Below are 24,809 nucleotides of genomic sequence, written 5' to 3'. Positions count from 1 at the left end.
GAGTCAGAGTCGGCACTTGTGCGACGGTCCCTAGATCAAGGCAGTTTCAAGGGGACCCAAACTGGGCGTTTCTTTACCGCTACTACAAAAAAAAGTTTTTAACAACTAATATTGTCCATTACACAACAACTACAGTAGTACAGACACATATATACATAAACGTGCCGGGCTAGAAGCAGCAAATATGGTGTAAATATTTGCCTATCTATCTATCTATGGTATCGTACAATGGTGGTATCGCAGGAATAGCCGTTGGCTAAAGTTAGTTAGTTTTGCTACATGTAGCCTGTTCGTAAATAACCGTTTATTTCATATTTTACCGTTATGGTTGTACAGTAAATATTGTTAATGTTTTGTAGACCAACATGTCCACCGGTATCAGTGTCAAAACATGTTTTTTACGCAGTGTATTTGACTAAAATATGTTCAGTAGCCAGCCTGCTAGCTCAGCTAACTAGCTAAGTTTTGAGTAACTTTGTTTCGGGCTACTTTAAGGGATCGTCGTCAAACTCGTAGACTAACCAGCGGAGGGAGTGTGTTGCACACGGCCTCTCTCGTACTGCGCCACTTTAAGTGAAATGGGGAAGCCTTGAAACCTCCATGTTTGTATCTTGAAATTGCGAGCGGAGTTGAGGCACCATATTGAATCAAAGTTTCTACCTCCTTGACAAATGTCTTTGTAAGTTTCAGACTTCAAAACGTTTAGCCCGAAGTGTAATGGCTGTTCTGTAGGCGACGTGTTGCGATGCTTTTCCGTGTTTCTTCATGTTAAGTTGGTTTAATGCACCGAGTCAGCGAACTATCTGTAACTTTAAAAGTGTGAGATCAGCACTCTGGAGCAGCAGACCTGGATGTGATGGACAACCCGTCCTCAATAATCACCCAAGTCAGCCGGGATGAAGAGGGGAATAAAGCCGCAGGAGAGAGAGGTAAGTGGCTTTATAAGTGGCTTTTTGAGTGTGTTTTGCAGAGCTCCCGTGACGCAGAAACCGCTGCAACAACCTCTGCACAGATATATGAACACCGCTGTTTGGTGTAAAGTGGACTGAAAACAAGCTGCAGCACTAAAACTGTCACATTGACTCACTTTTCTGCACAAAGATCACATCTGCGGCCCTTCGGCCTGTGATGAAAGTCACGGAAATGACGTACCAACGCTTATAATACTAGCATGATAATACCTTAAACCCACTTTAAATTGTCTATTATATATATTACAGCACCGTGCGTGGATAAAACAATCACAAAAAAGTGTTTACTTTGGCCTCGGTGTGTGTCCTCGCTGTCATGGCTCTTAGTGCTGTTTATTTCACTTTATTTCACTACAGAGCTCCTCTGTTTCCTCCCTAACTTCATTAACCGGCCTGTGAAGTTGTGACCTCCTCAGTGCAACACTAACTTTTTATTATCAGTTGTTGTGTGTTCACCACCAGCTTTGCAGGACATGCGGGGGAGTGAGAATGCAGGTTACTGAATAATCCGGTGACCTGTCAGTCATCATCCCTGAGAAACCTGCAGCTCGCATAAGAGGCCTGACGTCTGCATCGTGGAGTTACACTTATTATTGCATGCACACAAACGGTGGAAGGCCTTGTTGTGAATATGCAGCCTAATCTTTTACATCACCACGTCCTCACACATGCTTATACTCCCTGTCTCAAACCACATGTTGACTTTGTCCCGCCTAATTCTGACATGATAACCCCAAAGCTGCTTTAAGCTTCGTCAAATCAAACTCTTTTTTTTAGTTTCAGTTTCTCCGCAGTTTAGAGGATCCACATGAAGTGGTTTTAAAGCGTTTGAGGGTTATGGATCGGCTCATAAGTCCAACTTTAAATTAAATGTCCTGCGGTTGTGTATAACACGTCCTGCGAATGAATGGCTTGTCATGCCGGGGCTGTTCACAAGCTGTGGCTTAATATGCCGACGGTGCTTTTTGAGATCACTACGACTGATTGTGGCTGTTTATAAAATACCACAAGCAGTGTTGAACGCCAACAATAAGGTGTTTTCCATACGTTAGAGATCACAGACGACTGAAGCTTATTTATTATTCCGCAGCGTTTTGAATTATTCATTTTCAGTAAGGCATGTAACAGGAGATGACACGTCGAGGTCGGCTAAACCGACTTCAGTGTTAATATACATTTAAAGACTTGACCCACAAACACCAGACGATTGTTTCGTCTTGGTTTGAAACCACGACGTAGGACACTGTGAGGAACATGAATATTGAAGCTAGGGGAGACTAGAGGGAGCGAGTGAGGACAAGGGAGGGAACGCTGGAAATTATATGGACACAAGGGAGGGAGTGAGGGCTCAAGGGAGGGAAAAAGGAAAGCAAGCAGTGAGGACACAAGGGAGCAATAAATAAGGTTAATTTACAAATCTCTACCGCTTAAGTTCTTTGCGAATGAATTGAAGCTAAAGGAAATAGTATCTTAAAGCCGGCTCCGGCTACACTCAAACATGATGGCGAGCAGCTTCCTCCACTGATACCCGTCTGTTTCCTCTTCCTGTTTTGGACCCGAGCGCGCCAGAGGGTCAGACGGAGTTTGAATCCACAAATGGCGTAGGAGGGAATGAAAGAGGCGAGAGAGAGAGAGAGACGCACAACAGAGGGTTGTGTGTTTGTAACACGGTCACGTCCGGACTCACACAGAGAGAGAGAGAGAGAGAGAGAGGGAGCAGAAACAAAGTGTAATAGGAGACAGAAAAGGAGGCGAGGAGGAGTGTTAATGAGAGATTTATGGGACACGGAAATGGACCAATGGAGTTCAGCTCAATGGATGACAAACTTTAGGGAGGATGTCTTCCTCTGAGACGTTATCACTGCTAACCTAAATTCATTTCAAGTGTCCCCTCTATGTGCATTTCATTGCCATCAATGGTTAACTTTACGTGCATTGTGCTAACTTCTGACATGAGCCTGATGTCCTCATGGTGTCCTCATGATGTCCTCATGATGTCTTTATAACGCTGTTAAAGAGCTGCGACTTCGTTGCTGATGTTTGCCGCTGACGTCAGAGCGTTACGCAAGAGCTCCTGGCAGCGCCGCGTGTCTCCAGGAGGGTTTGTGCACATGACTAAAGTATGAGGAAAGCTGCTGGACGTACTTTGTACTGTTGTCATGCATTCACAAGATGAAGCCATCAGCGTGAGAGATATTATCCCCCAAAAATACAGTTATTACAGCTTTGTTTTTCTTTTTTAGGAAGGCAGAAAAACAACACAAGCAAACCAACCTTTTAAAATAATCAATACGTTGTTTAATCTATTGATTGACACAAATGCAATCAGCTCTAGCTTCTCAAATACGAGGTTATTTGGGTTGCAGCTTGGTGACCACCTCCTCTTCTTCTTCTTCCTCTGCAGGCTCCTCCCCCTCTCTGTCCTCCAAGAAGCCCAGGAGCAGAGGCCTCTTCTCTAGCCTCTTCTGCTGCCTGTGTCGGGACCAGCCCGAGCCCCCGCCGGTCAACAACAACGCCCCTCTGCTGGTGGAAGAGAACGGCACCGTCTCCAAGGTGTGTTCACCGGAGAGATCACGGATCTGTGTTTCCTGTGGCCGGATTCAGCTGCGTCCCGGGTTTGAAACGCATGTTTTTGTGTTCCAGGTGAAGCCACTGCTGGCTCCAGTGAAGTCTAAAGACTCCGGAAAGATCTGCGTGGTTATAGATCTGGACGAGACGTTGGTTCACAGCTCGTTCAAGGTGAAGAACAACATTGTTTTCGGCCATGCGCACATCGTTCAGGCACTCAAAAGATATGATTTGGGCCGTGAAAGCACGTAGTCGTCGCCCGTGATCACGTGACATCACGAGATCGGTATGTTAGATAATAAAACATCTGGTTGTTGTTGGCTCTGACGGTGACACGCAGGCACACACACACACTTCCTTATGATTGGAAAAGTCGACATCGATATCTTTTTGTTTTGTCATTCCAACAGCCTGTGAACAATGCAGACTTCATCATTCCTGTGGAAATAGATGGAACACTACACCAGGTAATGTTGGCTCCCACTCAAACCCCCCAAAATGTCCTCAGTCTTAACTTGTCGCCTCCCCGGCCTCGTGGTCGTGTGATAGCCGGGCTCTCGGGTTTAAATTGCCGAGCGTAGTAGGTGCTGTCTGCGTTTTTTTTTTAAGGGATTTGGAGACGGATGACATACCGTGGGTCTGGGCCTGATTCAAGTAATCCAGGATAGGTTTGTTCAGACAAGCACAGCCTATTCCGGATGACTTGGTTCAGGAACGCTACCCTCATCCGCCGACACCGCAGGAGGAAGAAAACTGGAGGAACTTCAAGGGAACGTGTCCTGGGTTTTTACTTTTGGAGCCAAATGTCTGTCTGTGATCCATACGAGTATATTTAGTGTACGAGTCTTGAATGCCTGAGATTGAAATGTATGGTTCATGCATGCTCACTCTTGTACCCCCCTATGTAAACCTTTAAAATGTGAATTCATCGTTTGCACAGATTTATATTAAACCACAGCAAAGCGCCATAGTTCCTCGGGCAGCTACGGTTTGTAGAAACATGTTATTCTATTTGCATAATGTAAGCTGTGTAGGAACCCGGTTTTAAGATTCCCGTGTTTTCCAGGTGTATGTCCTGAAGCGGCCCCACGTCGACGAGTTCCTGAAGAGAATGGGGGAGCTGTTTGAGTGCGTCCTGTTCACCGCCAGTTTAGCCAAGGTGAGGAAACCAGCTGCCGCTCACAGTAAATCGCCGCACAATCGCAGACGTACGCTCACGACTGGTTTCTTCTCATGGCTGCAGTATGCGGACCCCGTCTCCGACCTCCTAGACAAGTGGGGCGCTTTCCGCTCCCGCCTGTTCCGGGAGTCCTGCGTCTTCTACCGAGGCAACTACGTCAAGGACCTGAGCCGCCTGGGTCGGGACCTGAACAAAGTCATCATCGTGGACAACTCCCCCGCCTCCTACATCTTCCACCCCGACAACGCGGTGAGTAGAACACGCAGAGTCACGGCGGCGGTTGCCGGTAACTCCCACAGTGTGCTTCGCTGATCATTTGCGTCTCCATCCAGGTGCCCGTGGCCTCGTGGTTCGACGACATGGCCGACACCGAGCTGCTGGACCTCATCCCCTTCTTCGAGAGGCTGAGCAAAGTGGACAACGTCTACACGGTCCTCAAGCACCAAGGGGCCGCCAGCTAACGGTGTTCTGAACAAAAAACGGCGTGCGACACGGATTTACCCACACCAGCGAGGCTCCAGGCTCCAGCTCTCACTGCCCACCAGAGTGACTTTAAGTGGCCTCATCACTGCCACCTACTGGTCAAACAGAAAACTCCCTGATATTTGTAACTTTTCTCCACGTCGGCTCGATGTGGGATGGATGGATGGATGGTGAAGGACGTTTCCGCGGCGTCGCCGTGAACCCTCTGGACACAGACTGGGTACTTCTCACGGATTCATCGGTCTGACTCTGCACAAGAAGCAGGATTTGGAGAAGATTTACGTGCAAATGGACTTCGTCAGCCTCGTCATCGAAAGAGCAGATGGTGTATACGCACTGTAGATGTCTTTTAAACATCTTTGTCACAAATTCAGTCAATTATCACACTATTTTGGTGTCATTTTAGAGTTTTTACAGCGGTTTGATCAGGTAATTCTGAATAATTGGGAGAGTTGTGGATGAATCTGATCAAGTACTATAGCCTACAAAGCAGCATTAGATCATTATTTGGGATTATTGGTTTTAAAATGGACAAAATGTCCTTTTGCAGCAACTTTTTGAACTGTGGGTAAAAATCAATGTACACAACTCTAATCCCTTTAAAATAAGTAAAAATAACCCAAAACAATGAGCCAAGTAAGACACTAATATGAATATCAAACCATCTGCACGTGAGCTGTTTAACGGACGTGGATTTCCAACCGTGGCGTAAAGATTGACGGACCAGATTTGAGGACCAGGACGGACTCCTCTGGTGGCTTCTGGTCCTCCGTTTTAAAGCCACACACACACACACACACACACACACACACACAACTTGAATTCTGTTGATCGGTTTGTTTCTCATAAGCTTCAACGTATTCTTTCTTTTTCCTAAGCGGTACACGTAGGCTGGAAACGAGTTCAGGACTTTGTAATAAAACGTGCGTGGAGGACGGGGAGCTGCCGCGAGGACTCGAGGAGGTGTCTGGTGAGCAGAAAGAATTTAAAGGAGGGATCCACCCTGAAACACTTCGACACAAACGGCGAGTTCATTTTGTTCATGGTGACGTCATGTCGAGATCATTCTAGTGCAGCTACGTTGGAGTTTAACATATTAAACATGTTTCCTGTCGTGTAGTTGCTAGTTCACATCAACATTTGGAGAATTAAATCACAAGATGAAGAGATGGTCACAGTACTGCTACTGAATTTGCTATTATTCATTCAAAGTTGCCAAAAAAGGTAAAGAAAGATGATTTTTTTAAAAACTCACCCATTGACTGTATTGCTTCTTTAGCTCTACGTGGTGATGTAGCAGCCCTCTTATCTCCCTCGTATGCGTTGACAATACCGTGTGTCGGCTGCAGAATGAAACCGTGGGTTTGACTAAGAGCCTCCGTAGCAGGCTCGTGATGTGACTTTACCGAGATGAGGCAGGGACGACAATTAAATCCGACATATTAAGAGCGATTGCATTATTTTTCTATGTTTAACAAATTCTTGTCAATCAAATTAGCCTGTTTCTTTTCTAAATGAGTGTTTTTGTTGTTGTTGTTTGTTTTTTTGCCCAGGAGTGCGACTCTGATACAATATTCACAGTTAGTTTTGTTTTCATGCAAGACCTGGTTGTTTACCTCGTATATTAATAGACAATATATGGATCAGAAGCACCAGCCAATTACTAAAAGCGTAGTATCTTACTGTTGTAGACACGTAACAGGGTCATTCTTTTGGTGTGTTTCATGTAAGCCATCATCACACGTCTCATCTAGGTTCAGTGCCGATAACTGTTGTTGTTGTTTTGGAATTCTTCGGCAAACAGGAGTATTTATAGGAACGTTAAGTCATTTGATTACATTTAAAACAAGTGTTGCCCATTCACTGATACTGTACTTCTTACACATTCAGTAGATATGTATATTTTGTTTTGCACAATAATAAAGCAAACACATTTTCATTAATATATGGAATATTCATGTTACTGTACTCATGATTGAATAGATGTAACCTAATTTTTGACTTGTTGTTTTATCATACCAAATTATATATAAACTGTATGTTATGTTTTTTTCCCCCATAAATGCTAAATGAAAGATGGTCCAAGTGCTGTTTATTGTTTATGGTAATTAGTATTTTAACAACCATGCTAATGAACGCTGTGCTTATTATGATAAAACATTACTTCATACAGTATGTTACAGCAACGTCAATTAGTGAACTCCTGTGTCTGGCCACCAGGGGGCAGCATAGGCCGTGAACACGTCATCGTCTGCTTTAATTACCGTTAATTAGCCACCTGGTGGCTAACCTGTAAGCTAACAGCTGCAGCCAGCAAACACGGAGCAACATGTGGACTCGTGCTTCTGGACACCTGATAAATGTACGTCCAATATCATCAAATTCACTGATTATAGATCATATTTATTGCATATTTTAATTACCTTGCCTATAGTATGCATTAGGTTAATTATGGTTAAGGAGAATTAGGCTTATTGTGTGAATTAAATGAGCTTTTAATAATTTCGCCGGCATATTTCCTCTCCCTCTGTATTTACCAATTATATATCAGTAAAACATTATTATTTGGATGTGGCATTTATATGAGGGGTTGAAGCTTAATAATTTAATAATAATACTTAACAAATACTGCTGAATGCAATTTTAACGTTACATTATAATGCAAAAATATCAATTTATTTAGCATTGATATATAGATGTTGCCAAATTGTTTGTGTCTTTATTCAGAAAACATAAATGACATGCATTTGACACCATATAATTACTGTTTTATTTTGGGGAATTTTCATCAGAATACAAGAATATAAAGTCAATTCGAAATCAGGCAAATAAATACAGACTACACAGTAAAAAAAAAAAAGGAATAACTTGGCGTCACTGAATCCCCTCAATTTGAAAGAAAATCAGAACAGGGCTAATTAATGCAGGTTATCCAAACATGACAAATGGATGTTGGAAGAGTTTCGGGTGACACAGTCACTTTCTCTCTCTTCCTCTAAGTCTCCGTGACGCTGAGCGTGGCACTGCTCTTGGCCTTGCCCAGGGTGAACTTCACCGCCCCGCTCATGTCGGCGCTGGTGTCTTTCAGGGTGAGTTTGTGGACCGTCCCGTGGATTTCCAGGCGGACAGAGGGGCCGTGCTGAAGGGCCTCCCCGTTCAGAGTCCAAAGCGGGGGCTTGTTTATGGCGACGGACACCTCGCACTGGAAGGATGCAGGCTCAGGCTCAGTGACCTCCACGTCCTCGAGCTCTGTGACCATGACGAGGGCTTGGGCTGCACAGAGGGAAACAAGTGTTATCATGGTAAGGTACAGAAGAGAGAAGTGCATTTTACCTTATTATAACACATTAGTATTGCTGCACACCCATCACCCCTAAACAGGCTTGGTAGATATGTAAGCTGGAGCAGTAAAGGTTGTGCAAAACTACTTAATTCACCTTTAATTTAAAGCTCCTTCCCTCCCAACCCAATGTACCTTCCACCATCAGTTTGGCTTTGGATGTGTGCTCCCCGACCTCGATGCTGTAGGTGCCCTCATCCTCCACAGCCACCTGCTGGATCACCAGTTTGTGGCAGCATCCGTCGGCCAGGATCTCCACCCGATCTGAGGGAACCAGCTCCTCGCTGCCCTTGTACCAGACGGCGCTGGAGCGAGGCGTGGAAACGGTGCATTCGAGGATCACGCGGTGTTTCTCCAGAGCCGTTCGATCTCGCAGGGGTTTTACAATAGAAACGGGGAGTTCTGAAGCAAAAGGAAACATTTTAAAGATTTTGTATGGAATATTTTCCAGCTGATCCTAAAAAAAGGATAAAAAAGGACTTACCTTCTATTTCTAAGGAAGCTGTAGATTCAACATCCCTGGCTACAAAGCGGATTTTCCCAGCATCCTCAGCATTGACGTTACACATCAGCAGGAAGTGTTTGGTCCCTGAAGGAGAACAACAGACTTGTAGAATCTACATTGAAGCGGTTAACGAGGCTCGAGGTGGTCAAACACCTTAATAAGACACTTTATGTTCTATTATCCTTTGGTTTCTAATCATACAGTCTATATCTTTGCTCTCTGCTCCTTCCAATGTCTTATGTTTAGATATTCAGCACAACAGATGTTATTTGTTACTATTATTTACTATCTCATTTATCAACACCCTCCTTTTCTGACCTTCAGTGCGGATCTTGATGGTGCTAGTGGGCCGGATCTTGTGGCCGTCTCTGTACCACTCCCCGGGAACATTCTCCAGAGAAACCTCACACATGAAGACGGCGTTCTGGTCCTCCTGAATGTAAAGGTTCTCCATGTGGTGCACTATCTCCAACTTATGCTCTGGGAGGTTAGTAAAGAGATTTAGATCAGCAGTTTGCACACACAACACAACATACAACTGTAGCAGCAGATACTTACCATAAACCTCCAGTGAACAGGAAGTGTTGATATCGCCTGTGTCACATGTGTAGGTACCAGAGTCAGCCCGGCAGCACTGCATGATCTGACAGAACCGCTTGCGGCCCATGGAGTAGATCCGACAGTTCTGACCCGGCTTCAGCGCCGTCCCGTTCTGATTGGCGGAAGCAAAGCAACAGAGGTGTTTCTCACATCCTGCAATTTTCCACAGCGAGCCTAAACACAGTCGAGAGAGCAAGGAGAGCATTTGTTGGTTTGTTTTACCTTTAGCCATTTGACCTCGACGTTCTGCCTGGAGAATTCACACTCCAGAGTGGTTGGAAATTCCTCCTCCACGCGGACGTCGGCTAGCGTCCTCAGGATAGACACCGGAGTCTCTGTCGGTTTAAGAAATCCAATCAATGAATCAAAAGGCTACCAACACTTATTTAGGGAGTCCACGGGCCCGTATTTACCTTTGACAGTGAGCCTGGCAGTGGTGCGCACCCCTTCAGCGGAGAAGGCGATGGTGCCTGTGTCCTCGAGGGTGAGGTTGGACAGGGTGAGGCCGTGGACCAGCCCGTTGGTGCTCACCCGCCACTGGTTGTTCGGTTTCACCCGGATGCCGTCCTTCTGCCAGATTCCCTCCACGTCCGTGTGGGAGAGCTCCACCTCGAAGGAGGCCGTCTCCCGTTCGACGGTTTCTTGGTCAGTTAGGCCTTTGCGGACGGAGATTTTACGAGCTGGATGAGGGAGAGGAATGTTTTATAAATGACATCCATACATTAGACAATGGCTCAATCATCAATCAATGATCAATCTTTGAGGTAATTTATCAAACATGCACATCTTACGTTCTACGTTGAGCTTGACCTGCGTCCGGTCATGCAGAGTCTCGCAGCGATAGGTTCCCCGGTCTGACAGAGTCAGGTTTTGGATGATCAGACTGCGTTTGCAGCCGTTCTGGGCCAGCGTGTGTCGGGGGCCGGGCTGGATGACCACCCCTTGCCTCATCCACTGGACCTCTCCCGTCTCGAGGCCGATCTCCGTCTCCAGCGTGGCGTCGCCAAACTCTTCCGCCATGACAGCCTCCATTTTCTTAGTAAACATGACCTGAGCCTCTGAATATAAGGGAGCAGAGACAGAAACACAAATTACAATGAACTGCTGTCAGTTCTGGTAACACAACCGATCCTTTCTTTTCATTAAATGGCCTTACCCTGAACTTTGAGGCTGGCTTTGCTGATCTGTCCCTCGGCTTCTGCCGTAATCTTCGAACAGTCCAACATCTGGCATTTCTTGATAACCAAAGTGTGGCACAGGCCGTTCTGGTTCACCCGGAAACGATCGCCAAGAGTGATGGCCTCGTTGTCCATGAGCCAGACCAGCTGGACATCCTCAGGGGAAACCACACACTTGAAGGTGGCATCTTCTCCCTCAAGCACGGTGGTGTTGTAGAGCTCTGTGAGGAACTCCACCACCCGAGGCACTGAAGAGACACAAGGAAGCTCACGGACCTGCTCCCTCACGGAAGAAGAGACAGAACATCTGAGCATACTTACACTCTACTCTCAGCGCCGCCACGGTCCGGTCATCTCTGGACTCACAGACGTACTCCCCAGCATCCTCTCTGGTTAAACGGTGGAGGGTCAAGCTTCGCTCCACGCCGTCCGCCCGAATGGTGATCCTCCTGCTCCCCACCAACTCCACGCCATTCCTCAGCCACTGGACGTCTGCTTTAGGCTTGCACACCTCACAGCGAAGGGTCACCATGCCGTCAGCGTGGGCCACCATGTCTTGGAGTGGCCTCACAAACTTGATTCTCATTTCTGTGATGCAAAGAAAATCGACGCTGAAATCGCTTTTCAGTCCAAAAGAATGATGTTTTATCATTTTATCGGATGAAAAGAGGAGATTTCAACCTTTCACCAGCAAGCTGAAGCGGATCTGGTCCGTGTTGGCATCGCAGGTGTACTCTCCAGCGTCAGAGCGCCTCAGAGGCTCGATGGTAAGGGTGCGTTTATGGCCCTCCGTGAGTGCTCGGGAACGTTCGCCTTCAACAGGCGTCCAGTCTTTCATCCAACGCACCAGAGCGCTTTCCTTGGACACGTAGCTCGTCAATGTTACGCTCTCTGCTTCATACCCTGTCACGACAACGTCGTCCTCCTTGTTCACGAACGTTACTGCGGGCTCTTTGATGGAAGAGGAAAGAGATAAAAGACATGAGGTGATCATATTGATAGTCATACCTCCGGAGACATCAGTGTGAGTTTTCACCTTGAATCCTGACAACGCTCATCATCTTATCGTCCGCTGCATCACACACGTACTTCCCAGAATCTGAGGGCTGGACATTTGAGATGATAATTTTCCTCAGCGTGCCGGAGCTCTCAATGTAGGCCCGGGGGTCACTGGTGAGCAGCTTGTCGTTGCAGTACCACTGGACGGGGGCGTTGGCACGGGACACTTCACAGGCCAGGATCAGGTCGTCCCCTGCCGCCATCTCCTGGTAGTCTGGGTCATTTGAGTTGCCCACAATTGTCACTGGAGGCTCTAATGCAAAGAGGAAACACAGATGATTCATTTAAGGAACAGTTTTAAAACAAAATCATTTCATTGATTAAATTCACGAATGTAACTACCTTGTACCGTAACCTGGAAGCTGATATTGTCGTCTCCAGCATCCAGGAAGTACTCTCCCGAGTCTCCGAGTTCAGCGTTGAGGATGACCAACGAGCGGAAAGCACCTTCTTCCTCTTCGCAGAACCTTTCATCGCCCTCAACGCGACAGTTACCCTTGTACCATTTGGTGACGGCATTGGCTCTGGAGAGCTCACACTCTAGCACGATCTCCTCAGAAATCATGGATTTAAGATGTGTCTTAATCTCTGTCTTTCTCAGGATCTTCACAGGAGGCTCTGATGATGCAGGATTACACATGGACAGTCTTTATAACATTATGGCTGTCTTCAAAATTGCATTTTGTTCCGGAAAGCATCTCCAAAGCTGACATTACCTGAAACTTTGACCTGGAAATCAATTTTGTCATCAACGGCGTCACAGGTGTATTTCCCAGAATCCTCTGGGGTGGGACAGTGGATGGTCAGACGATGGATGAGCCCGTCCTCTGTGATGGTGACGTTACTGCTCTCCTCTACTTCTCTGCCATTCAGCCACCACACGACTTCAGCGCTGAACCGGGACGCTTCGATCTCCAGCACGATCGGTTCGCCGGCAAAACTCTCCAGTTTGTCCGGCTTGTTTTTGGGACGAGTAAGCGTCACTAGTGGCTCTAAATGAAAAGGAATAAAGTAATTACAGAGGAAAGACTCATAAAAGTCTTAGATCTGACCTAATGTGCTCATTCTTACCTGCAATAGTGACCAGGAAGGCCACAGAGTCATCTTCAGTGTCACATACATACTCCCCTGTGTCGTCCACAGTGGTTATGGGTATAACCATCCGGCGTCGCGTCCCATCCACCTCCAGGATCAAGTTCTGACTCTCCTCTACCTCCAGGCCGTCTCTGTACCACCGGACTGGGGCGTCCGCCTGGGAGATCTCACAGGTGAGCTCCAGCCTCTCGGGGGCCAAGTGAGTCAGTTCCAGCTCTGATTCACTGGGGGAAACGATTCTTACCAGCGGCTCTGGTGCAGGAGGACGACAGTTAAACACTTCCACACATTTGTATTCGATGTATGGTACAATCAGAAGTGAACACTCAGGGAAATGTCAGTCTTACCCTTGACACTAAGCTGGAAAAAGACGGAGTCTCCATCTGTTTCGCAGACATACTCTCCACCGTCCTCCACCGAGCCGCTGAGGATGGTCAGCCTCCTGTAAGGACCCTCACACATCAGCCGGATGTTGTCGCCTTCCTCCACCTCTCGGCCGTCCTTCAACCACCGCACCTTCCCAATGGAACGAGACAACTCGCACTGCAGGTGGATCTCCTCTGAGATATAGCTCTCCATCACAATATCGTCCTTAGGTTCCACAATCATCACCGGAGGCTCTGTGTTTGTCGTTGGAGGAAGCACAGTGACGGCAAATCAGATATCTAATGTGGCTTAAGTGTGTGTAAAAAAGGCATTAAGAGAGATGTTCTGCACTTGCACGAGCAAATCAATGTGTCTTGAAACGCTGCTCCACAGCAGCCAGACAGGTATCTATACCTCTGACATTGACGGTGAACTCCATGCTATTGTTTCCTGCCTGGCAGGTGTAGCTGCCGGCATCTGAGGGGTCTGCAGAGCGGATGATCAGCCTCCTCAGGCTTCCCTCTGCCTGCAGCGTGATGTTGTCAGTGGGCTGGATCTCACAGCCGTCCTTATACCTGAGACACACCGAATCACACACAGGGTTTCAGATAATAAACTAGATACAGAGTAATGACATTTAAAACTGGCTGTCATACATTTAAGTTTAAAATAGAAGCCTCATTGGATAACTTTCAATTCGTCTTACCACACGACTTCGGCATCGTCTGTGGAGACATGGCAGAGCAGCACCACGGGGTCCAGCTCCATGCTGCTCTTATGGAGCTCCTCCTCTGAGGCCGGCTTGAACTCCACCGCGCGACCTGAAAAACAAACAGGAGGAGCGAGGGACGGATCAACAGCTGGAACACAAGGTACCGGAGATGCCTCCTTAAAATGAGAAATATTCTGACTACTATTTTGGTTAAAACTTCTAAAGATATACAAATTTGAAAAGTTGGAAATAGCAAATGAGTACAGAGTACTTGTATAATAAGACCTGATCTTTATCAACTTTTCAAAAACCCTTTTACCTGCAACGTCCACATTGAATTTGATGACGTCTCCTGAAGTTTCACATGAATAAACTCCAGAGTGAGATGCATCAGCTGATTGAATCACAATCCTCCTCATGTTCCCGTCTGACTGGATGTTGAGGCCATCGGTCACCTGGAGCTCAGTGCCATCTTTGAACCAGGTTACTTTAGCGAGGGGGTGGGAGACTTCGCAGTAGAGGACAATGGGGTCACTCATGTCCACCCTCTTGTTGCTGTCAAAGTCTGACAGAGGATTGAATTTCACCACAGCAGCTGCAAAGAAATAAACACATCAGATAAACTCCAAAGAAATGCATCCATCGCATGATGAATAAAAGGAAAAGCAGATCGCTACACCTACGTTTAACCTGGAGCACAGCTGAATCCCTGACTCCATTGGCTATGAACGTGACTTCTGCCGTGTCCTCCGTCGTGCTAGCTTCACGGATAACCAGTGAGTGCTGTGTTTGGGACTGTTGTATTGAGTATCGTCCGCCGTGCTGCAGCTGAGCGCTGTTCAGAAACCAGGTTCCAACCATCGGGGCGGACAATTCGATGGAGAAGGGAGCGTCTTCTCCTTCCACAACCTCACAGCCTTTGAGCCTACGGCAGATCTTTGGTCCAGGAGCTAAAGAAGATGGAGGAATTAGAATCACAAAAAAGTTTTTCATTGCTGGTAGCGATTGATTTCCACTCATTACAATACAAACTTAGTCTATTTAAAGGCAGTCTGCCATCTAACATGTACAATTCTACTCTACAGGACGTTCCTCACCCAGGTGGACAGCTTTGGGAAACTCCACATGGCCGCTCCGCCCATACTTGTTGATGCAACAGACACGGAACCGGTAGTCGCCTTCGCACGGCACGCTGTCGCCGGTGATCTCGGCCGAGGTGGTGTTCTCCGTGGTCAAGCACTTCTGCCACTCTTGGGAGCCCACTTCCTGTCTCTCCACGACAAAGATGGATCGGGTGGAGGTCTGGCTGTTGGGGGCAGGAACCCAGGTGAGCAGGGTGCTGTTGGGTCGGTCCACATCCATTTTCACTCCCACGGGGCAGATAGGAGGGCAATGTCTTGTGGCTAAAAGTGGGAAAAGACAAAGAATATACTGGGTGTGAAAATGAAAGTTGCAATTTAAAGAACTGGAAAATGGTTAAAACATGTACGTTAGCGTTTCCTTAATGTACCTTTGACTTTGAGACGCGATGAGGTCTTGGAACTTCCTGCGACAAAGGTCACCACCCCCGAGTCTTGGTAGGCCACGTTGACAAAAACCAGAATGTGAGTTTTGCCGAAAGACTTGATGATCGTGTGATGAGACTCGTGCAGCTTCAAGCCGTCTTTGAACCAGTGGATCTCCATGTCGTCGCTCTCCACCTCCACGCAGAACGTCGCGTTCTCCCCCTCCAGGACCTCCAACTTCCGGGGAAGTTTACGAACAATAGTCCCTGTAAGTAGAAAAGGATCTTATTTATGGTCGTTTCTTTTCTTTGTGGGAATCTTTTTCTCTGTAGCAAATCCAAAAATGTAAAGTGTTACCCTAGTCTTATCCCACATACCTTTAACTGACAGCTCTGCAATGCTCTTTGCTCCATCTGGCATCTCACAGAGATACACTCCATCGTCGTCCGTCCCCACATCATGGATGGTCAGTCTCCGCGTGGCTCCTTTCTGCTCCATCCCGTATTTGCTGCTGGCCATCAGCCGCTGGTCCTCCAGGTACCAGGCAGATGGGATCGACTCATCGGGCACCTCGCACTCCAGCACGGCGACGTCCCTCTCCCTCACCTCTACATCTTTTAATGGACGCCTGAACCGCACCGCTGGGCCTGAAGAACAACGGAAACGGGTAAGTGTCGATGTTTTAACTTAAAAATAGTGGATGATTTGCAGATTTAGGATCGTTGTCGTAATAGTACCACCACTCAATACTTTCTAAGCCGCGCTCCGTTGCTGTAAAGCCGCTCTGTGTTATCTGCACATTAAGGGACTGAAATGTTGACCCCAACACTAAACTGACACTTAGCGATAGCGGCAGCTGGCACGGTGCAGGACTGAACATATGAAAAGGCATCTGACCCTGACAATTATCTGCCCGTTATGAAGGGATTAGGACAAAATAGTTAGCCACTTTAAAGGGCGACGCCATGCATTCCAGCAATGCACACAAGCAATTAGCGCGCACAAGTGCAGCTCGAGGTTGGATGCATCAGTGAACGGTTCATTCATTTGGACCGTGAGCAGTTTTCATCGTTATTTATAAGTGCATTGGTGTTCCATCCCTCTCACAATCCATTGTCATTTTTAACTATGATATTAGGAACTGCAGGAAAAGCAGAAAGCTATGTCTCCTACCTTTGACGGACAGGTGAACAGCGCTGAGGGTGTTTCCGAGAGCGTTTGATGCTGCGCACACATACAGTCCCGTATCTTGCACTTTACAGTACAGAACCTTCAGCGTGTAGTAGCCCTCTCGGTCCTCAAATATCAGATGACGTCTCCCGGGTTCTAGGGGAACCCCGTCTTTCTTCCAAATGATCTCTGGCTTGGGCTTCCCTGTCACAAAGCAGCGGAACTTGGCGTGCTTCCCCTCTGCCACTGCAAACTTCTTGGCTTTAGAGACTCTGACAGGCGGCTCCTCTATGACCCGCAACAAACTGAGCCTCCCCCTTTGCTTGGGCGACCACTGACTGTTAGTGTGACCGTTTGAGGACATTTTACCCTCCTCTCGTTCCGGTACGAGCTCGACAAGAAGGACGGCGCCGGCCAAGGCCTCGCCGTGGCTGTTGACGGCCCTGCAGGTGTAGACGCCTTTGTCGGGCATGCGCGTCCTGTAGATCTTGAGCTGGAACCAGCCGCCGTCTTGATTGCTCACGCTGAAGTGTGCGCTCTCGAAGATGTCACCGAGCTTCTTCCCGTCTTTCTCCCACGTCACCTCGGGCAGAGTGCCCCAGATTTTGCAGGAGAAGGCGGCATCTTCTCCCCGATCCACGCGCAAAGAGAGGGGCTTGATGAGGAATCGAGGTTTATCATCAGACGCTGAATCAACCTCCTCTCGTTTTTCACTTAACTTCAGCTCCTCTCCATTTACTTTCCCGTGTTCACCATTTTCCCCCGTGCAGTAGCCATTCTGGTGTCCTTGAAACTCTCCATTTTCTCTCAGTGGTTGCTGCATACCATTGACTGCTAATTGCGTTTGCCCCCCTTCCTGTGGCTGGGCCTCCCCTTCCACTTTGAGTGAGGCTGCAGCATAGGTTTCACCTACGCTATTTCTGGCCTTGCAAATATACTGGCCAGCATCCTGCAGAGTTACTCCAGTAATGGTCAGCAGGTAAGCTTTTCCGTCCTCAGAGAGCTCGCAGTGTCCATCAGACACAATCTGGATGTTTTTACGCTCCCAGATCACATCAGGACGAGGGTCCCCACCGATTTGGCACCTCAGTGTGGCGTCTGAGCCACAATGTGCCACCACAGGGCGCGGGTAGCCCAAAACACGAGGGGCACCTCCGAAGATATCCATGACGAAGTCACCCTCTCTGTGGTTTGAATGAAGGAGTTTCTTTTGTTGCGGGATCGCCTCAGTAAGAGCCTCTTATCTCTGGTGAAGGAGCTGTAAGATAAAGACAATGTATATTTCAGTAGGCGTTTAATGGAAGCTCACACCCAAAGTCTCAATAAACACTAGTGACACATTGACCTGTTTACACCGGACCTCAAATGGGAGATATTTTTCTTGACGTTTATCACACGCTTGGTGGTTTAGTAAAGTAGGTTCTGAGCTATCGTAAACCACTCTTGGTCGTCTCTCAGCTGGTGCTGTAACTCACTGAAGAGTGTATTTATAAAGTAGTCTGTCCAAAAAAAGACCAGAGACCGTGCGCCACATAGCAGGTAAACTCAACACTAAAGAAGACAAAACGGACTCATTAGTTGATCTATGTGTGGAGCTGTATCCTTCCTGACTTTGTCTCTTTGCATTGTTGCCATTTTGAATAAGTCATTGACTTCTTAAAGCGAACTTCCTCTCTCTCGACAGCTTATGGTTTGATCCTGAAGCAGCCAGTGGAAGACGTGATCTCTCTCGGTGTGGCTCATTTGTTTCCCTCTTGTCGTCACCATCTTTCTTTTGGCGTTAACCGTCCCGGGCCGCATGACGCACCGCACTCACATCAGATGCGTGTCATCTGCACAGCATGGATCATGCAGTCATGCTCGTGTCTTGGCTGGAAAATAGCTCTCCGGGTAGCATGTCAGATATTTCTAAAGTCTTATGATCAGTGAAGACAGGAAAGAGGCTCAGCTGCTCATTGAGCATTGTGTTGGCACACGGGTAGAAATCATTCTTCTTAAGCAATCACATGATAAACTTACCGCGATACGAGTCGCTGTCTTTAAAGCATTCTGTCACGGATGTGAGGTTTATGTCCCCAAAACGTTCATTGATGTCCCTTCAATTTGATTGGTAGAGTCGGCGGATATTCTGTTGCTCTGTGAGTCTCCTCAGCTCCGGTTCTTTGTCTCTCTGGTTTGTTGTTTGTAGATTCTGGCTCACATTTGGCAAACCTCCTCGTCGCTGAGAGTCACAGCAAGTGAGAAAAAGTCCATTCACACGTGGCGGCCCATCGTCACAGGTCTCGGGTCTTGGTTGCGTCCCCTCGGTTTGGCGCAAGGTTGCAGGTGGCAGAGAGGGAAATGGCCACAGCGTTTTCAGCCGAGCGCCTGGTTGATGCGTCAGCTCTGATAGTGTCATTGTCCAACGGCTAAAGAGTGAGAGAGAGCGTTGGAATGGGGGTGTGTTCGAGGGTCGGGGGGGGGCATTAAATGCTTTCACAGCTGCTGCCACTGCAAGCCATCACCTAAAAATACCAGCAGCTTCAATGACAGAGGTCCAGATAAAGTTAGGCCCCCCCCCATTCACAGACTCACTAAAGATAGAGGGGAGGCCGAGCTTTGCTGCGGATCACTCAGCTCAACAGACATGCAGAGTTAAACCTCCGAAGAGAAAGGACACCACACCTGCTTTAGCTCCTTGAGTCATGAGTCACGCTGACCCATAAATAAGGTCAAACTGGAGTCACATCAGTATTAGTCAATGATTTATATAGAGCAGAAACAACAGTACTTACTAAAGAAGTTTTCTTCAAATATTCAAGGTAACACAGTATTGCATTAACACAGTTTGTATTACTTTAATTCTTTAATTGTTGTGTATGTGTAAAGATGTATATGAGACGAAGGATCGATGGACAAGTCTTGAAAAACACAGTTTTGTATTTTCAAGTATTTAACAACGGTGTGTGTCCCACCGTGACAGATTTGAATCCGGCGTTGACACGCGTCGCCGGCATTCTCAGACAATAGCTCTCGAAGCTATCTCTTCAAGTGGAGAGTTTCGGACCCCCGAAGCCGCCGACACACACTGCGAAGTGTCGTCAGAGATATGTGACCTTCTCTGTCAGGTCACGTCGCTTTAATCCCTTTGGCGCAAACACAGATGTTCTCTAAAACTTCCTGGAACAGACATTGAGTCATTTTAAAGGCAAAGGAAACACATAACCGCCGCTAACAAGCATGTGTCAGTAAACAGTGCTGCTAAATGGATATCAGAGTCATTTGGAGGACTCACACCACACTAGTGGCTCCATTTAAGGCCGCTGGTACTGTGACATTCTCCTCCATGCTGTCATCCCTGCAGCTGTTCGGTACAATGACACCAGGAATCTGAGATTGGGTTTCAATATCAAAAGCCGAAGTATGCGGGCTTCTTAGCGGGATCTATCAACCCGGACACAGACTGACGTGTGTACAGGTGTAACTGCCCTGCACAATATGGTCCACTAGATGGAGCTAGAGATTTACTGTACGAGGACGAATAACTCGACCTGAGACGACATGAAATCAAGGAACAATCTGCAGGATTGAAAGGAAATAGATTAAAGACGTTTCACTTTTTGAGACAGACTTTGTCCTCTGACCTCCCTGATTGAGGACGGCAGGAGAAGCATCGTATTATCGACATATAATTGCTCATATTGAAGACATGTTGTGAACTCTTCGGGACTGCTGTGTCACCATATCTGGAAAAAGTTGTAAAGTGAATTTAATTTTAAAATATGAAGACATTTCCTTTGTCAGTTGTTTGATGTCAGAAGACGTTCTCTTATGGAGGAGCTGAAACCTTTCGTAGCAGAAAACAGCGTGCGGATTCAGTTTTTCGCCATGATGTTGCTCCTTGTCATTGTGATCTTATCAAATGGGAAAAGTCTGGACTTTTTTTTTTATTCATAACCCCAGAGAGCAGAGGAAGCGTGTTAAAGTGCACGTACACGTCCCTCCATCCCAAACTTGATCACTGAGTGAATGTATACTGGGGAGATGGGGGGGGGGGGGGGGGGGGGTAGAGAGGTGGTCGATGACGTGCAGAGAGGAAAAAGACAGATCAAACATTTCTGTCAGGTGACCTCTGACATTTTGGCTCCTCCTCCTTCTCCCTGCAACCTGCGAGCATGCTGGGAGAAACAACAAGGGATTCTGGGAAAGACAGGAGGAGGGCTTTCCTTAAATATAAACAACATCTGTGTGTATGTGTGCGAGGCAGATAGAGGAGCGCACGTCTTTTTTTAATGAGTTTTATTATCATAGAATAATTTTAGCTCTGATTTTACATTTGACCCAGATTTAACTGCAGCGCGAGCAGCAATGATCGGGTCTCAGGGAGCCACAGACAGACTCATTGTTGGATTTAGTGTTTTCATATACAGTATATATTTCAGTTAGACAAACACAGCGATAATACAGGCTGAGCAGCGAGTCTCCTCTCACCCTAACCCTTGTCATGGAGATCAAGCATGTGACGTTCAGGTTACAGGACCTCCACTTCTGGTTCTCCCGTCTCCGCCTGCGTCGGTCAAGATGTCCCATTCCCATGATTCGGGCCGCGACGGCAGAGCAGCAGGATTTTAAAATTCCGATTTATCCTCTTGTTTACGTTTAATGAACGGTCGCTCTTGATGACTGAGCTCACAGTACAGAGGTTAAGATCTCAGAGCCGCCCCAGCGTTTCCTCTCAAGCTCTCAACAGTTTGTTTTGTGTGTAAACTCAGACCCGTATTTTGTGTTCTGCGGCGTAAAGCTGATACACTCCGATCTGGGGATTTGGCCTTTAACTCGGCTCCATGTTTTATTTGTTTTAATAATGACAGTCAGATGTTACGTTGGATAAATATTGCATTACTTTTCACGATCAGAAGCAGATGTGGAGCAACATGTGGAAAAAGGGCTCCCTGATGAGAGAGCACAGCAGATAGAGGACGGAGGAGTGCTGCACTGTCTCTTCTCTGAACACTTTGAAGAAGTGTGGATCGATCAATTCTCAAGTTTACAAAATACCCTTTGTCGAGCTGGAGTTTTGTGTGTTGTCCCATCAATCACAAATAGCTTCATATCGTTGATCGCTGCGTCAAATGCAACCAAAATGTCTTCTTCGGTTCTCGCGTTATCTCACGTTTTCCTTTGAGCAAAAGCACACAATGTGTGTCTAAATATTGCAGTTTCATGTCTTGTATTGTCTGTGTGCCACTGGGCAGCATGTGTTCAACTACACACCCAACACATGTCAATCATGTGCTCACAAACACACACACTCTCTCTCACAGCTGCTCATTGTGAAGTCCATGCGGTTAGTTGGCCTTAATTAACCGATGTCTGTAATTAGTGGCAGGTTATCTAACGAGGGTGTGTGAGGGAAAGGCAGGGAGAAATGTTAAAGATGCAGGATTTATAGACACGCAGGCAATCCGATATTTGGGCTGCAGGGACGATGTATTTTTGAAGGCCAACAGGATGTGAGCATCGCTCTGGTTCCCTCAACAGAAAGCCAGTCGGATTATTGCAAAGAAAATAAGCTGTGTGGCAAGCAAACGTTTACGATACTTACACGTTTTGTTCAGCAAGATATTCTCCACAAATGAACAACCACTTTCATGATTTTTGAAGCGTGAATGCAATCAGCAGAAGCTAACGTTCAGCTGTAAAAGAACTGCACCACAGTCGCATTAGAGCATAAACAGCGAGGCTGTAAAGGTGGACTCGTGTTCTTGCGACGGTATAGTCTCATTTCGCCACTTGTTAAGCAACCGTAAAATCGTAGAAACTTCACCAGCCAAAAGGTTAGAATCTCTCGATCTCACCAAAAACTCACTGGCTTCACGATGAGGGAACAGGAAGTGCAAACATGCTGACTCGCTTGTGAGTTTTAGGACTGATTCCTGCAGCGCTATATAGACGAGGGTTATTTAAGGCACGCCTCCGGGTGGCGCTGCTGCTGTTGCCATGGCAATTGATTTGTGTGTGTGTGTGTGTGAGTGTGTGTGCGTGCGTGCACGTGCACGCGCCAGCAAAGGTGTCCTCCACATGAACCCTTTACTTTCCTATCTCAGAGAGAGAAAACTGATTCACTTGTTGCTGTTTTTCCTCCTTTCCACCACGTTGTGTTGCTTTTTGCCAGCTTGTGTTGCCTCCCACACTGACGAGATGTTCGCTGGTGGAGTTAACCAAGCAAGACGTTCATAATCGATGTATTTGTAATTGTTACAACTGAAGTGGAAACACTACAGTTCACCTTCTAACAACCTAAAGTGCTGTTTCGCCACATGAGCGCATGAAGATTTGTGAACATCGGTGCTGCTGCATTATTCATTGAGTGTCTTTGCAGACAGCAGGACGATTCACTGAAGCTGTCTCAAACACACGAGATTAACTCGGAATTCTTACATATGAATAAAAGGACTCAGTTTGTCAGGGTATAGACAAGTTAATAAGTTAATAAATTATTCTAACAGATAACTCCTGTGGGCATGCATGCAGAGTCGGGAACACAATCTCTCAAAATGCGCAGTAACCGGTAGGAATTATATCTGTGGCTCAACAGCAAATAATCCTGACAGCGTCGAATCCAGTTGTCAGCCCCGGGAAGCACTCGCACAGCTGCAGCTGCACATTATGGATGCTGGTCATTAGTTGTGGAATCTCATTATACCAGAGGACCATTTCTATAAATTATTTTGGATCATTTTTATATTGTTTTTGAACTATATCTTTACCTTCTTTATGCAAATCCCCTCCTCGCTGTTTCATTAAAGACTGAGTTGGCCCACTTCTTGCAGCTCCGATGAGGAGAGATTATGAACTCTGGGTAGTCCAAGGCGATGGCACACACACACACACACACACACACACACACGTGTGTCTAACTATAATGACACACATGGCATTGTCATCATTATTGCACTTAGCATTCACACTAATACACATGCAATCTACCTGTCAGCATCCATTTAGTAGAAAAAAAAGAATAGAGGCAAAGAAAGTGTGTGTGTGTGTGTGTGTGTGTGTGTGTGTGTGTGTGTGTGTGTAGACAGGACTGATGGTAGTTCTCTTCCCTCGTTAGACGGTTTCTAAAAACGTCTTTCTCCACTCCCGCTGTCTGATTTCCATGGTTACCTTTACACCTGTCACGTGCAGACACACTCCGTCTCAAAATAGCAATTTTTGCGACGGCAGTCTGGCAGAAACGCTCAACGGTTGACGGTTTCCTCCCGCAGCAGCAGCTTCTTCTCTGACTCTCAAAAACATCGGGATTTGTTGTATTTGTTATTCTCAAACAATATGACTTTACATGTGTGTGTATGTGTGTATGAATAGCAGCTCTAATTGACAAAAGACCAGAATGCAGTGCAGTCACAAGCGACGTTTCAGGGATGTCAGTATTGCGACTGCAATAAAAACTACTTCTCATTATCTTTTGTGTGTATTACAGCGTGGCGGAGACGTATCATAGCTTTTGCTTCATTCAATCAGATGAAATGAACTAGAAAGTGTCTTTGTTGATTAGAAAAGATGAATGGCTGGCAGCAGAGAGGGATGAATGAAGGGAGTACTCTCCCTCATTGACCTTTCACTAAGCTCCATTAAACATCTTAAACCCACATTACCAGCAGATAACACCAGGCACAACATCCGTCTTTTAACTTTTCTAAATGAAGTGCATGGGATTACATTTATTTGTGTTTTCTACTACTTCATATGCACTCCTCATATTTCCCACCACCGTTCTACTTACCCTTCATAATCACGTTTGGACCCTCTGATTCAAATCATATGCTAATATAATTCTAAATGTGTTCATACTGGCTGTAGGTGCTATTAAACCACTTACACCGTGAGATAAGAACATCAAAATGACATATCAGACTTCTGTACGTCCTGCTAGTTTACAAGCTGTAGTGCATCTCTTTGGCTCCAAGGTTCATGGAGCGTTTAGTGCACACGACACCTATCCAACTACCACTATCCATGATTAGGTTGTTGCATAACAGTCCGCACATGCACACAGTGTTAAACTGGTAGCTTGGTGATTCATTGCACTACA

The 24,809-nt window shown here is 46.6% G+C and overlaps 2 protein-coding genes across 2 annotated transcripts; one reads left to right on the top strand and one right to left on the bottom strand.

The window, feature by feature from the left end:
• Nucleotides 1–151: 151 nt before the first annotated feature.
• On the top strand, nt 152–7,265 carry LOC306715368 (carboxy-terminal domain RNA polymerase II polypeptide A small phosphatase 1-like). Its single transcript, XM_079185711.1, has 7 exons — nt 152–929; nt 3,376–3,524; nt 3,615–3,710; nt 3,950–4,006; nt 4,606–4,698; nt 4,783–4,968; nt 5,052–7,265. The coding sequence occupies exons 1-7, from the start codon at nt 857–859 to the stop codon at nt 5,178–5,180; spliced, it is 783 nt and encodes a 260-aa protein (XP_079041837.1). The 5' UTR covers nt 152–856; the 3' UTR covers nt 5,181–7,265.
• A 693-nt stretch (nt 7,266–7,958) lies between these two features.
• On the bottom strand, nt 7,959–19,102 carry obsl1a (obscurin like cytoskeletal adaptor 1a). Its single transcript, XM_079185458.1, has 25 exons — nt 18,752–19,102; nt 16,736–17,990; nt 15,940–16,209; nt 15,568–15,828; nt 15,155–15,460; nt 14,741–15,007; nt 14,377–14,652; nt 14,052–14,166; nt 13,760–13,920; nt 13,327–13,599; nt 12,956–13,231; nt 12,601–12,876; nt 12,227–12,502; nt 11,862–12,137; nt 11,507–11,776; nt 11,147–11,413; nt 10,804–11,073; nt 10,439–10,705; nt 10,061–10,327; nt 9,870–9,982; nt 9,606–9,759; nt 9,366–9,527; nt 9,027–9,131; nt 8,678–8,944; nt 7,959–8,475 (listed from the first exon to the last, which is right to left on the bottom strand). The coding sequence occupies exons 2-25, from the start codon at nt 17,898–17,900 to the stop codon at nt 8,198–8,200; spliced, it is 6,618 nt and encodes a 2,205-aa protein (XP_079041584.1). The 5' UTR covers nt 17,901–17,990; nt 18,752–19,102; the 3' UTR covers nt 7,959–8,197.
• Nucleotides 19,103–24,809: the final 5,707 nt, after the last annotated feature.

The sequence above is a fragment of the Pholis gunnellus genome, assembly GCF_910591455.1.
Source record: "Pholis gunnellus genome assembly, chromosome: 24".
Taxonomy (NCBI): Eukaryota; Metazoa; Chordata; class Actinopteri; order Perciformes; family Pholidae; genus Pholis; species Pholis gunnellus.
This window is presented reverse-complemented; position numbering and strand designations above follow the sequence as displayed.